General features: G+C 41.5%; 1 protein-coding gene across 4 annotated transcripts in view; it reads right to left on the bottom strand.

The window, feature by feature from the left end:
* The window catches only part of Pxd (Peroxidase), a 1,822,298-nt gene that overhangs the window by 212,093 nt on the left and 1,594,988 nt on the right, over window positions 1-15,217 (bottom strand). For all 4 annotated transcript variants that reach the window (XM_067760232.1, XM_067760234.1, XM_067760233.1 and 1 more), the window contains one exon: window positions 4,267-4,372. In XM_067760232.1, coding sequence (XP_067616333.1) covers window positions 4,267-4,372 — 106 coding nt within the window. The remainder of the gene's footprint in view (window positions 1-4,266; window positions 4,373-15,217) is intronic.

Here is a 15,217-nt window from a genome sequence, read left to right as displayed (position 1 = left end):
CCGCTCCAGGCACTCCAAACGTTTGCACGCCATATTGTATGACTGCGGTAAATTAATGCTATCATATTTCCACAAAAGCCCTGGTTCCCACCACTTTCCATCTTCGATGTACCGAGTAATCTGCTTCATTATAGTAAGCGCGCTCATCTTCTTTCGACAATAAGGGTTTTACAGACGGGCTTACGCCAACCGATTCAATCGAAAAGAATGACCGCATCAGGTTATCAAGGTGTGTATCGTTAGAGCACTCACATATATGAAGTAAATTTTCTTTGTGCGGATTATCGTGCTTGTCCCGACGGTATATTCACTAACCAAGTCGACAGCGTGCTGCTGCGAGGCCATAAATTTGACTTTGACGAATTTCCAATGGTACACATAATTTAAGGTGGTCCAGTCCAATAAGAAGACCAGCCTTGGAGGAATCATAGGGTATGATAGGTAGTTCCTTGAAGTGATCGCGACCTTGAATATCATTAGCCTGCAAAGACTGCTGCGGCAAATCCAAATTTGAGATAGTGCGTACGCCGTGCATCTTATGTTTAGCGCCTTCGTTGCCTCGCGCTGATATTTCGAATGGTACGATTCGAGAGTTGTTTTCTTGCTGGGTAATATTTCCAGTCCATTTGAGACACAGCTCACGACTAGAGCCATTGAGTTTAAGTTCGCGAGCCAATCTATCGTCTACCAAAGTGCAAGATGCGCCTTCATCGATGAGTGCGACTGTCTCCAGAGCTACGCCGGTGGCATGCAAAACTACGGGAATATATCTAAAGAGAGCTCTATTATGTTGCTTGCGATGAAGGCACACAACGGAGTCGTCGGCTTCAGCTTTGCGTTAGTATTTGTGGCAGGTTTTTGTTGTAATCGTTGTACGTGCAGCAACGGGTTATGGAGTAAGCGGCAGCCATCGACGCCGCACAACTTGTTAGAATTGCATCGTCGAACTAGGTGATTCTTAGAGCATCGTATACAGAGTCGTTTTTCCTTAACAAACTGCCAGCGTAATTGCCTACTAATAGTTTTGAAGTCATTGCACTTAGCAAGATCGTGTGCACCTGTGCACTTTGGACAAGGGGCCTTGGGCGATGCCTGCGTTTTGTTGACAGGGGTTGAACATGTATCGTGGGCTAGTAGTCTTTACCGACGCCCTTTGTTTCCTAACTTTACCTCTGATAGCGCGCTGTTAACAGGGGTAACTTGACTGGCGCAAGATGCGAGCCCGAAGAGCCATTCGTCAAATATTATAATATCGACTCGTGGAAGACTTAGCCGACGTCTACCCCACTCCAGCTTCATTTCACCTGGTAATTTGTTCAGAAGGTCATTAAGTAGCATTGGATCGTGCAGATATCCGTCGAGATCCATAGCTTGCATTGTCGCCCTATAATTTTGCACAGCGAGTGCAAGCTCAATTAATGTTCGCAATCGATCTAATTTTACGGGTGAAACTTCTCGTAGCTTACGTTGGAGTGTTTCGTGGATGACGTCTGGCCGACCGGAAAGCATACGCAGAGTCTCAATAGCCAAATTAACTGTAGCTGGCATCATCAATTTCCCCCGGACTGACTCTAGTGCAGCGCCTTTCAGACATTTCTGTAACCTAACAAGATTTTCTTGGTGAGAGAATCCACAGCGCTCCGTAGAATGGACATAGTTTGTTATGAATAACGGTCATTCCTCTGGCCTACCTGAGAAGGAGGGCAAATCTTTAGTTATAGTTGCCTCGCGGCTACATGCGAGGGCAACAACACTGAGCTAGAATTTGTATATGGCATTGATTGAGCCATCCCAAACTAAGGGGTCTGATTAGAATATGCCCCATTATGCAGACCAGAGGGTGGCTGCGCACACAAAAATGGCTGAAATTGAGTGGATTGAAGGCAGAGTTTTGCACATTATTTGTTGGTGCATATGGCGATTGAACCTGCGCTGTGCTTAAACACCTTTGTATGTTACCGCCATGCGGGTACCCCTCATGCAACGATTGAACAAACGTTGAATTTGCAGTTGGACGGAGCCCCCCGAAATTATTTACGCTGCTTTGTATTGCAGTGTTATAATATTGATTTCGTGCTGAAGTTATATTACCATGGGCATGAGCAGATAACGCCCCAGCATCAATACATGTCACGAAAGGTGCTTGGTGAATGTACGGGCCTGTGGCAAACTTTGAGGTTAAGGCCGGCACACGTGTCGGCGGTGACGAAAATGAGTTACTTAAAGTAGCAAATGTTGGAAGCGATGTTACATTATTACTATTGTATAGTGGCGCTGTTGAAAATTGCGCTGCTATATTTGCTATACTTGAAACCATACCTGCAGAAGATAGTTCATCATGCTCGTAACCAGCTCCAGTGAATTGCGATGCCTTACTAATTAACGCGGATTGCCAAATATGTGAAGGTGCTTTGATTGTCATAGGTTCTGGTTGTACAGGAGGTGCGAATGGTGAATCGTTTACACTTGTTATGGCTGGTGCGCTAGAGGTTGATGCGGTGGATGCATCGGGCATCGTGTTATCATCATTGTTCATATCGAGTTTGTTGACTGAAGAAGTAAAATATATCAAACAGCTATGTTTTGTACACGTATTTTGAGCATTTATTCTATACAAAGTTTTTTACATTAATCAAAATATGTATACTAATTTACCGCGTGCTATGTACTCACACTTTTGCCTGAGCTAGTATGGTTATGCTGCCTTCTCTGTCAACGTCTCAAAAGAAAAAGAAATATTAAAGAGAGCAAGAGCGCGAATAGCTGTAGATGTAAATGATATTTAGCAAAGGCAGATAATCGCACCATCAAGCACAAGTGTTTCATGACGTTTCATTGCTCAATGCAGCGATCTAACAAATGCATTGTTTATCTTTAACAGCTGTTTCTCGAAATTTCTTTTTTGGGTCATAACCCACCTTGTCATAGACCGGGTCAAATATATAAAAAGTGGGCGTGGTTATCATCCGATTTCGCTCATTTTCAATACCAATCTATTCTGGGTCCAAATAATCTAGTGTACCAAATTTGGTGAATATATCTCAATATTTACTCAAGTTATCGTGCTAATGGACGGACGGACGGACGGACGGACATGGCTCAATCAAATTTTTTTTCGAAACTGATGATTTTGATATATAGAAGTCTATATCTATCTCGATGCATTTATACCTGTACAACCAACCGTTATCCCATCAAAGTTAATATACTCTGTGTGCAAAGCACGCTGAGTATAATAATACCTGGGCGACTATGACATATACTTGAAAAGCGCCACATAAATTGGCAAACTTCTTTAAAAAATACAACATTACCACAGCGTTCAAAACTTCGAACGATCTAGGGCGAAAACTAACACCAACTCAGAGGATCCGTTTAGAAGCCACGGCGTATACAAGTTTACCTGCGGAACACAGTTACATAGGAAAAACAGGACGGCAAATAAGAACGAGGTTCAGAGAACACATTAGAGATTACAACAAAAAAACACGGTATCCAAATATTATACCAGAGTCTAACAAATCCCATGATCGAAAATGAATGTTCCCCAGCAAACATCAATAAAACAGTTAGAGTCCTTGACAAACAAACAAAAGGCCGCCGTCTCAATGGATACCACTCCTTTACCGAGCTTACTGACTGCATAACTGCATCTCTTTTGATTTAAAGTTTTTAAGTTCATCTTAGACGTACGACCTCCTGCTCAGCGGTCTAATATAAAAAAATAACGATAAAAACTGCGCACAACAGCGCCCATTGATGTGCTAAGACCGTCATTACCTCCCTAGGCGGCCGGGTATCGGGTAGGCTCCTTTAAAATTAAGCCGAAAATACCCCTTTGGCTGCAAATCATATAAAAGGAATTGTCCGCATAACACCCTCTATTAGGAGGTTGGCAGTTTTTGGTCATCAACATCCCGCCGCACTCTCACCGCTCAGTCCCTATACGGGAGCTATGGAGTTTGGCTAAACCTCGCATCAACGACAAGCTGCCTGCTGTAGTGAAGGCTGCATCTGGGTTAAAAAAATAACAAATTAGCTCTGAGTTACTTATTTGGAAATCGCAAAGTTTTTTTATAAGGATCAATTTTGAAAATGGGCACGGACATCTCTGCCTGCCGTTCGTATCGTTGATTATACGAAAATGTAAGCATAGTTTCAGCCCATTTGTAGTAAAGTCTAAATAAAAATCTGTTTGCATTAAAACTTGCGATACACTTGATAAAAGAAATAAAGGTACGTATTTTATAAAATAACACTACTTACGATTTCGAAACGGTTTTAAAAGCTTGCGGCTGCATTGAACTGATTTGGTTTCCATTATCACACAGCAAGCGTGCCATGCTGATTTTTCGAAGTTCAGCTAATTGACCTGAAAAATAAAATATTTTGCTTGTAAATGCAACAACAATGAAATCTGCCAGTTAGACGTCTGCTAAAATTTGTGTGCCAGGTAATTTGTTTTGTTTTTCATTTTGACATGCTCAAAACTGTCTTTATAATACTGTGGCGAATGTTGACATCACTAGGCTGTTAGTAAATAATGACGCAACAACAAAAACATGAAGCAGCCACTCTTATGAACATGTACACATTAAAGCTAGCAACACTTATGTAGAAGGCGACCAAGGAATATCTCACACACACAAATATGTAGTCATCAGCTTAAGTAGTTACTTACACATACACACGCATATGGCTATGGGAGAGGCGTGGACTACAGATATATATGTATATAGCTGGTAACCAAGCATGATTCACAAAATGATTCGCGAAATATCGGGGATATGGGGCAGAAGCATGGACCATGACAGCTGCAGACGAAGCGGCTTTGGAAGTGTTCGAGAGAAAAGTTCTTCGAAAGATTTATGGACCTCTACGCGTTGGCGATGGCGAGCACCGAAGAAGATTTAATGATGAGTTGTACGAGCTATATGCGGACATCAACATAGTCCAGTGAATTAAAAAGCAGCGGCTGCACTGACTAGGCCATGTTATGCGAATGGAAGATGATGCTCCGGCCAAGAAAGTGTTTCTATCGGAACCCGCCTATGGAAGCAGAGGTAGAGGGCGGCCCCCACTCCGTTGGAAGTACCAGGTGGAAAACGATTTAAACTCCCTTGGTGTGACCAATCGGCGCCGGTTGGCGGAGCGAAGGAGCGACTGGCGTGCCTTGTTGGACGGCCATAACCGTTTAGAAGGTTAAGCCCCAATTAAGTAAGTAAGTAAGAAGAAATGGGTCAACGAGGAAACCGAGTGTATAAAAGCAGCGCAAGCTGAGTAATAACTAATCTATGATTAACAGACGCTATTGTGAAGTACGTGATGTTGAAGTATAATTGTACTACTCCCAAAGTAACCTAAATAAAGAACAGTTTGCAATACTGAATATTGGAGTGATATATTCAACAGTTTAGCGATTTAAACGTTAGCAGGAGTGCATAAATAATCAGGATTTCCCAAAATTCGTTACAATTGGTGTCAGAAGAGGAATTTTTGAATAAATTCCGAAGATTTTGAATACAACTTGGACATGGCGAAGTGAAGTGAATTGAAGATACAACAACTAAAAAAGGAATTGGACAACCGTGGATTGAATACAACCCACAATATGATTGAACTTCAAGCACGGATACACGAGGTTATGGAGTCGGAAAGAATTAATGTGGACGAGTATGTCTTCCATCCTAGCGGGGACGAGATATTAACAAAATTGGAAGAGAAGAACGGAAGTCCGAATCCAGTCGCAAGCGGAGAGACTAATGCGATATTGGCTTTGTTATCACAGATTTCGACAAAAATGGAAACCCAGGAAACACGCATAACAGAAATGTCATCACAAATATCCACAAGTATAACATCCCAACTGGAAGAACAGAAGACATGTATGGTATCTCAACTGGAATCACAGGATTCTCGTATAACAACCAAGATGGAAACACAACTGGAAAAACAGAAGACATATATGACATCTCAGTTAACTGAGCAGTTGAAAGGACAGGAGGCCCGCATGTCCTCGCAGCCAGAGGCACAGGATATAAGGGTATAATCGAAGCTGGAGGCGCAGGATACAACAATTTTACAACTCGAGGACAAAATCGATGCCGATATTGAAACATTGAAATGTCGTATACAGGAGTTGCAACTAAGTCGCCCAGCAGTTTCAGCGAGTAATCCAAAGGCAAAACAGCATCTTTTGACGGTTCTGTTCCTTTCCAGGTCTTTAAGCTACAGTTTGAGAAGACCGCAATAGTGAACAACTGGAATGATTATGATAAAGTTTCTGCACTTTTCTTAGGATTGTAAGGGCCAGCTGCCGAAATCTTACAGAATATTCCAGAGTACGAACGGAACAGTTATGAAGCATTGTTGGCCGCTGTCGAGAGACGTTACGGAAGCGAGCATAGGAAGCAGATATACCAAATTGAATTGCAAAACCGCTTCCAAAAAGCGAATGAGACTTTGCAGGAGTTTGCGTCGGATGTCGAAAGGCTGTCCCATCTGGCAAATGCGGACGCATCCGCGGAATACACCGAGAGGGTAAAAATCCAGAGCTTTATAAATGGCATATGAGACGTGGAAACGAAGCGAGCTACATACGCAAACCCAAAGCGAACATTTGCTGAAACGGTATCCCATGCACTGACTCAGAAAACAGCATCGCATCTGTGTATGCCAGCTTTCAAAGCACGCCATATGGGAGTAGAAAGGCCAGACTGGATGAACACAATATTGGAGGCGCTAAAAGGATCGCCAAAGGGGAGTTACAGAGTAATCAAATGCTTCAAATTCCGGAAGTCAGGTCACATTGCACGTCGTTGCGATGTTGATTTTAGTGGATCTAACGCCATGGGTGGTCTTAAGTACAAAGCTGAAGGAGATGTGCAAGAGCGAGCCCGATGTGAAGATCGAGAACTTGCTCCAGCTATTGAATATCCTGTGATATCTTTATCACAAATCGGAAGAAAATCGAGCAGTCTTACCGTTGGAGGATATGTGGATCGCGAGAAGCGTTTACTGACTGTAGATACGGGCACGTCTCATTCCATAATCCGATCTGTTTTGGTCAAGCGGAGAGTAAAGCCATTACATGGAGCAAGATGGCGTACGATCACTGGCGGGTATAACCAAGTCAAGGGAGAAGTGGTATGTGAAGTCCTAATTGAGAAGGTCATGGTTCTATACAAAATCGTTGTGGCGGAGATCGCTGATGAAGTCATATTGGTAGTGGACTTCTTAGTTGACCATGGCATCAGGATCGACATGCAAAGAAGGATTATGCGCTATAAGAACAAGAATATGCCAATTCAGTTTAGAGAAAGGGTTTAGCAGTAAGCGAGTGCTGGTGGAGGAGATTCGACTAACACCACAAAAGTCAAAGACAGTAGATCGGGCAAAGGTTGATGGAACGATTGGGCAAAACAAATCAAAACCGAAGGTACCTGCGAAAAAAACACTGGTATTGACAAACTCAAATGGATGCGCTAAAACGAAGGAAAGAAACGTCAGAACGATACCGATTATGCAAAGCCAATCCATCAAGCTTAAGCTCTTCGAAGTAGATCAGTGGCCAAGCAACAGAGTTCGAGGCAACGAACCAGGTTAATTAGTATTAAGATGAAACACAAGTACGACGAGAAAAACAATTCGGAAGGTTTCTTGGAGGGAGATTTGGTACTGTTATACAACCCTCACCGACGGAAAGGTGTTCCATCCAAATATTGGTGCAGTTGGGAAGGCCCGCTCAAAGTTGTGAAGGGGATCAGTGATGCCATCTACCGCATACAAACAATTGTTAAACCATGAAATAGAAGGGTGGTTCATTTAGAGAGGCTAGCAGCGGTTAGATCGAGAGATTTGTCTGATCGCGAAAATCAGACTTAGGTGGAGGGCAGTGTGGCGAATGTTGAAATCTCTAGGCTGTTAGTAAATAATCACGCAACAACAAAAACATGAACTCTTATGAACATGTACACATTAAAGCTAGCAACAATTATGTAGAAGGCGGCCAAGGAATATCTCACACACACAAAAATGTAGTCATCAGCCGAAGTAGTTACTAACACATACACACGAATATGGCTATGGGAGAGGCGTGGGCTACAGATATACATAGAAGTTAAATGACAATTGTCCTTGGTTGATAAAAAAATTAATTTGTTGGGCCAACTTGCCCAATGAATAACACAACACAAAAGTTTAACCAGTAATAATTTAGTATGTTTGCATGTCCTTGCAATTACAATTAAAAGTAATACTAGTTAATACTAAACATTATTCCGTCCCGAACTCGGCTGCCCCCTTAGCGTCGTGGTCGCCCCTTTATAACACTCTTTCGTCGGTGCAGCGCTACAACTGTTGTGTAGCCCCTTGTTGTGAGTCCGAATGTCAGCCGCTTCCCACAGGTTCAGTATGCTTTGCTTAATTTCACAACCGTGTGAAATACAATTATGCTGACAATGCGTCTGGAGTACAGATATACGCCGCGATAAACGCCGCCGCCGCCGATTTTTTTCATTTTTCGCACGCCGCCGCCGAATGTTAAGACTATTTAGGGCATTTATTGTTCAAGTCGAAAATTGGTCGGATATGGTCGAAAGTGGTAGCAACGGATGCGGATCCCTGCCAGTTATAAGAAACTAATTGCGAAATTTAACTCTTTCTAACTGTTCAAAAGTTATTTAAAAAAACAGGCGCTTCCGATGTTTAACACAGACTTTGCATCTCCCAATTCACCAAGTCATTGAAACAAAACACTAAAAGAAAAGTTATATAATAAATTTATATGATCACTTTGCATATTTTTTTTTCAAAAAATAATAATGAAAAATGAATTCAAATAAAATAACCCAAAGAGAACTTGTTTTCAAATTGTTGTTAAAAAAAAGCAAATTACCCAAAAAAGTGCCGATATTTTTAAAACAATTATGTATATTTCCATTGGCTGAAAAAATAATCTAAATTAGTGATGCAAAATCCTTTAGTATGTTTTAGGGGCATAAACACTCCTTTGAAATGATTCTTACCTCATACTTAAGTTGGGGATATACATACACATGTACGTATGAGAGGAGTTTGAAAATCACTTGTGCTTACATTCAAACATCTGTTGTTTATTTGCGAAACTATAAAATAGCGTCTGAAATGTTAATTTTGATTTTCACACTTCATCCTTCTACACCCAAGTCTCCCGGTTTGACATTTCCTTAAAGTTGGCTGCCCTAACCAAAACTAGTCTCTTGGAGTGAGTCACATTGATTATAGCCTATCAAACAAGTTTAAATAACACCTACACGTTACGACTCCTTTTACAAATGTGAAAATGTAGGCGCGTATATTTACCAGGCGATGCTTTGTCCTTCGCAAGAACACTCAAAGTGGTGAAGCATAAGCTTTTCCAAGACAGTCGAACTAATGACCGTGTGTGCTACTACCCTAACGTAGTGGACAGTCAGACTAGTCTGAAAACTGAAGCTACGCGGTTATCCATAATGAGATCTTATATCATAAAGCCGGAAAACAGCAGTTACTATCTGTCAACTTAAAATCGGTCGACTTTCATTCTAAAATATCGTTTTGAATTAACGAAGACTATTGAAATCAATGTTGTGAACACAAACGTCTGCAAACTTTGGTCTACATTTTAAAAAATTTATCCAGGGTCCTTGTAAAATTTTTATTATGTAGATGCGCCGAGGATTATACTATTTTCACCCATGAGTTACGCAATGACATCCACTTAGACTGCTTATGATTTCGAGGGCGGCATCCTTGGCCGAATAGTCACTCCCTAACGTTTCCAGTTGTTTCTCTGCAGCGCGGCAGCATAGCGCGACAAAAGCATCCGTTAGAAAGTCTTATGAGCTACTCATAGAGCTTCTAGGAAAGTGACGTTGACGAAGGTATGAGTTCGAAGTCGCAGTCCTACATCTTCTGTGCTGGCATATCGTGTGAGGGTCAGGAGGCGTGGTAGCGACTGGTAGTCGGAATGGCTACTGTTCGCACATCGGGAATTGTAACTCTCAAAAACAGCCGAAAACACTGAAGGCGCCCTGTGCCACGAGAGTCATTAGTATTAATAGACCATTAATAGCAATCGTAAGTGGCCTTTGTGCGTGACCGCCAAGGAGCCACAAATGATTTAAAGAAATAGTGTTCGCGACGATTATTAAGAGTTAACCCCAGGTGAAACTACGCTTTGCACGAGATATACAGACAAAAGTGTGACCATTTTATGTATCTCTATTTCTTTTCCGCAGACTTAGCAATACCAATTTCAAAGACCGGGATTGGGTTTGAAGCCTCTCTAGAGTAAGTGAAACAATTTCTCCGCAAGGAGCTACTATTGAACATTTTTGAACGATCTGCGAGATTTTTAGGCAAAAACCCCGGATCTTGCCGAAATGGCCAAAACGTTGATTTCCTTAAATACATATGTACAAACAAATAATAATAAAAAAAAATAAATGTAAGGCGCGATAACCTCCGAAGAGATCTAAAGCCGAGCTTCTCTTGCAATTTGCGTCGTGCTCCTCTTGATTTTCCCTACAAATTGGCCGGACGGGACCTACATGTTTTATGCCGACTCCGAACGGCATCTGCAAGATATTAAGCTCTTGAGGCACCTAAGGGAAAAAACAAATTGGTTCACAGCGTCGGAAACTTTGGGGCTACTTCTGCTTATATTCATGATTTGGATAATTTGGAGGAAATTAACAACGGGACCAAAATTACCGGAATTGCGACTGTTCATTAGAAGTGTCCAAGAGGACACTTATCCAAATCCTGATCTGCGGGACGTAGATCTTAACAGGGGGAAGAGTTAACACGCGCTAGTTGCCCTTACTGCAACATTCCCACGTATGGCCAATACACGTGCCCTGAGTAAGCAAATTATATTTCTCACAACATACGGCCACGCATGGCAACCTAACTCCTTAATTCAAGGCCATAGTTAGTGACGGCGACTAATACGCATGCTATCATTCTCCAGACTAAAGGTTTACGCCGATCACTTTATCGGCGGCGGTGGCGTAGGCTCTATTATATGCCGGCGTGGGCGGCGCGCCGACGGACGCCGGTGTTCTTACTTTAAAAAGCTTGATTTTTCTATTTCAAAAAAATAATATTTAGGAAAGGTTTTGTTTGTACATTGGCGGCCACCGTGGTGTGATGGTAGCGTGCTCCGCCTACCACACCGTATGCCCTGGTTTCAAACCCCGGGCAAAGCAACATCAAAATTTTAGAAATAAGGTTTTTCAATTAGAAGAAAATTTTTCTAAGCGGGGTCGCCCCTCGGCAGTGTCTGGCAAGCGCTCCGAGTGTATTTCTGCCATGAAAAGCTCTCGGTGAAAACCTATCAGATAGGTTCAAGGGAAAAGCTCTCGGTGAAAACCTATCAGATAGGCCGCCGATAAAGTGATCGGCGTAAACCTTTAGTCTGGAGAATGATAGCATGCGTATTAGTCGCCGTCACTAACTATGGCCTTGAATTAAGGTGTTAGGTTGCCATGCGTGGCCGTATGTTGTGAGAAATATAATTTGCTGACTCAGGGCACGTGTATTGGCCATACGTGGGAATGTTGCAGTACGGGCAACTGGCGCGTGTTAACTCTTCCCCCTGTAAAGATCTACGTCCCGCAGATCAGGATTTGGATAAGTGTCCTCTTGGACACTTCTAATGAACAGTCGCAATTCCGGTAATTTTGGTCCCGTTGTTAATTTCCTCCAAATTATCCAAATCATGAGTATAAGCAGAAGTAGCCCCAAAGTTTCCGACGCTGTGAACCAATTTGTTTTTTCCCTTAGGTACCTCAAGAGCTTAACATTGCCAATTGTCATTTCGGATACAAGATTAAGGTTAACTGCGAGGCTTTTATTCGCAATAGTAGATAGCACAGGGGGGAGTATTTGATCGCCTGAACTACTCATACTCCAGTAGGTTCTATCACCAATACGAATCATATCATTGTCCAACTGAAGAATGTAAGAGCCGCTCAAGTGATTCGGAGCATCACCTGACCACACGGTGTTATTGAAATTGTATAAGAGAATCGTGTCTTCCTTGATCACCTCGATCATTGAGTCGTTGCAATTGATGTATCGGCAACTAGTTTTACTACTTTGAGCAGACGTGGCAAACAGTCGTCCTCTCGAAGTAGGTCCAGTGCTTTTTGTTTGCATACCATTGCACTTGTAAGGTGGGTGCAGCTATCCTTGATGGCATTCATTTGCTCTTTGTTGATTAAGACTGTACTGCACTTCAGGTCTATGCGATCTCCGTCCTTTACAATTGCTCAGGTGATCAGATGGTTAAATCTCGTTTGGGCCACCTTTGGCAGAGACAAAACGTAGAGTAGCATCGTGCCGTTGGTGTAGATTGAAGGTTCGCTGAATTCTATTGCTTCGATCACATTGATGTATGGAAGGGCATCTACTTCGCTTACAAGTCCATTGATCTGTTCTTTGTCTAGTAGGTTGCTGTTGACAATACCTGCCTTAGCCATCTGGCAGGCCTGCACCAGTTCGTTCATGTCATCCTTCAGGATCATAACTTTCTGACGCCGTTGACAACCTGCAATAACTCGTGATTTTTTTTAATATTTCAGAGTTTACCTTGTATTGTTGGTTATTTTTGGATACTAGCGAATCTTGGGCTCGTAGGAGCTCATCCCAGTCTGAAGCATCGCGGAAACCGGCAATTCACTTCCAGGCCGATCCTATCCAGTTGATTGATCGCTTCACTCTCTTGTCGTTTGGGCCTTTTAACTCCTCGAGTTGGGTTTGGATTTTACTCAAGTGAAAAAAAATTACGTCTGTGAAATCGCACGTTTCATCCAGTTTCTTGACCTCAAATTCCAGGCGGTTTGCTATTTCCTCATAGCTGGCTAGGTTTATTACATGAATTAATTTGAAGTAGCCATTGATTATCCAGCCGTACCCATCACGTATGGTTACCACGGGCGAGTCGAGATCGAATACCACATAGGCTTGTGCGGATGCACAGAGGCAGATTCTAAGAATCGGAGTACAGTGAAATCCATAGTCAACTATTGCTATTAAAAAATTTACATTGCAAAGTTTTACTTTTATATACTTAGGTACTAGTCTAAGTAAATTTAAAATTTCATTTTAATAACGTTGGTTATATTTAAAAATTTAGGTAGGTATACTCAAATACTAGTCTAAGTAAATTTCAAATTTCATTTTAATAATGTTGGTTATATTTTGAAATTTAGGTAGATTTTAGATTCCAAAATTGTAATTAACATTTCAAGTGTAAAGTAGACTATTTCTTAAATCCTACTATAACTAATGAGTGGAGTTCGGGTCGGCAAGGGTTTGACAGGATTTTACGAGAACCCAGGAGTGATGTTAAAAGTGGAATTTTTCTGTCAGTTAGTTTTCAGTAATATAATATTCATTTTTTAATTCTTGTTCTTTTCTTTTCAAAAACCTTGAGGGCTTATACTTTGGTTATATTTTTGAGAATTGACTTTTCTCTCGTTTTCTTTTGCAGGTTTTTTACCTTTTTATTTCGTTTTTTCTTTGTTTTTCGTTGAAATGCAGGCATAAACTCAGATGACATGATGAAGGCTCGTAAGTATCCCCTTTGAAAGTGAACATAAGCTTTCGTAAGTGAAAATTATCCCACCCATCGGACGAGTGACGTGTCATGTCAATTAAAGCCAATATCCCATGGAGGAATTGAACCACTTCGATTGATATCGCTCGGACCACCGAGTGAAGTGGAATTGAACCAATACGACAGATCGAATACAAAAGTGAATTTGTACCCGGACCACCGGGGCTTAGGTATATATTCATGAGTTTTCTACCTCTTGACCAATGTTCTTTTTATATCATTATTAATTTTTCGGTTTTTTTCGAGCTTTTAAGTGCTTCATTTCCGACCAGAGGAGCCAACATTTCTCGATCCAGCTATGGGGGATCGTGTGTCCCGTTTTGGAGGTCGCATTGCCATTTGTCATGTTCGATGGCGCCACCACCTACTAAAGCATGATTTGTCCTACTTAAAAGCCCGCTCTTATTTTAAAGTTCCCTCTTAATGCCGAATCTCGCCTCTTACGTTTTTTGTAAATTTTCCATGTGTCCTTGGACATTTTTTATGTTTATAGACATTTTTTTTAGTTAGATTTTCTTAATATGCGATTTGTGGAATTTTTTTCCACTTTGCGTGGGTATAGTCGAATTTCTGTTTTCCGCAACAGCTTCTTTTTTATAAAGTGGATTTTGCTTACTTTTTATTTGTTTGTTAGATATGAATAATTCATCACCACTGTCAAAGTTGCGGGGCGGGGGGGGGCGATTTATTATTTCTTAAGTTTGTACTTTCCTCTTGGTGTTGAAGACGACACTTTATGTCCTCGTTAGTGCGCTCCCTGAAGTTTACTAAATCCTTGTCATTTATCCTAGCTGTCCTATTCAGAAAAACATCAGCTGGCTTGCGCTTTATTACGGAATGTATCGTGTTATTATACCTATCCACAGTTATTGCGACGCGTTCTTCAGGTGTTAATCTCGGAAATTCAACGGAAAGGCAGCGGTATATTTCAGTCAAGGTAGAGTGTAACCTCCCTACCTGACCATTGGCCTCACTTCGCTGCGTTGTCGTTTGGTATATTTCTATCCCTAAGGACCTGATATAATTTAATACAAGTGGTGACAAATATCCGCGTTCGTTGTCCATGACCAAGGCTCGTGGCACTGTAAAATAATGCAGCGCTATCGTTAGGTTCATTCGCAAATGAGGAGATGACTTATTTTTGATTGGGAAGAGCTTAGCAAATTTGGTAAATTTGTCAAAACAACTTAAATATTTTTGCCGTTCAATTTCGAAAATATCGATGTGCAAGATTTCGCAAGGATAACTAGGAATGGGAGTTGGTTGCTAATATGGTTTAGAAGGGTGCCTATCGTATTTGTTCAATTTACATGTTTCGCATTGGCTAATGTATTCCCTAATCTGTTTGGACATTGCGGGAAAATAAAATTTGTCCAGTACCTGTTCCCCTATTCTCACGAGCATTTCGATGCGAGGGCTTGTGCTGCTTCTCTATAATATTGAATACCCTATGAGCTATTGTCACATCTTCTACCACGCGCTGCGTGATCCTAATTTTATATATACTGAAATTATTAACGTATACGGCCTAAATTTCCGGAATTTTAATGCCATTTATAAAGTTTGGGTTAA

This window comes from Eurosta solidaginis, chromosome 1 (assembly GCF_040869045.1).
Source record: "Eurosta solidaginis isolate ZX-2024a chromosome 1, ASM4086904v1, whole genome shotgun sequence".
In the NCBI taxonomy this organism is placed as follows: Eukaryota; Metazoa; Arthropoda; class Insecta; order Diptera; family Tephritidae; genus Eurosta; species Eurosta solidaginis.
The sequence above is the reverse complement of the archived record's forward strand: the minus strand, read 5'-3'. Positions and strand labels throughout refer to the sequence as shown.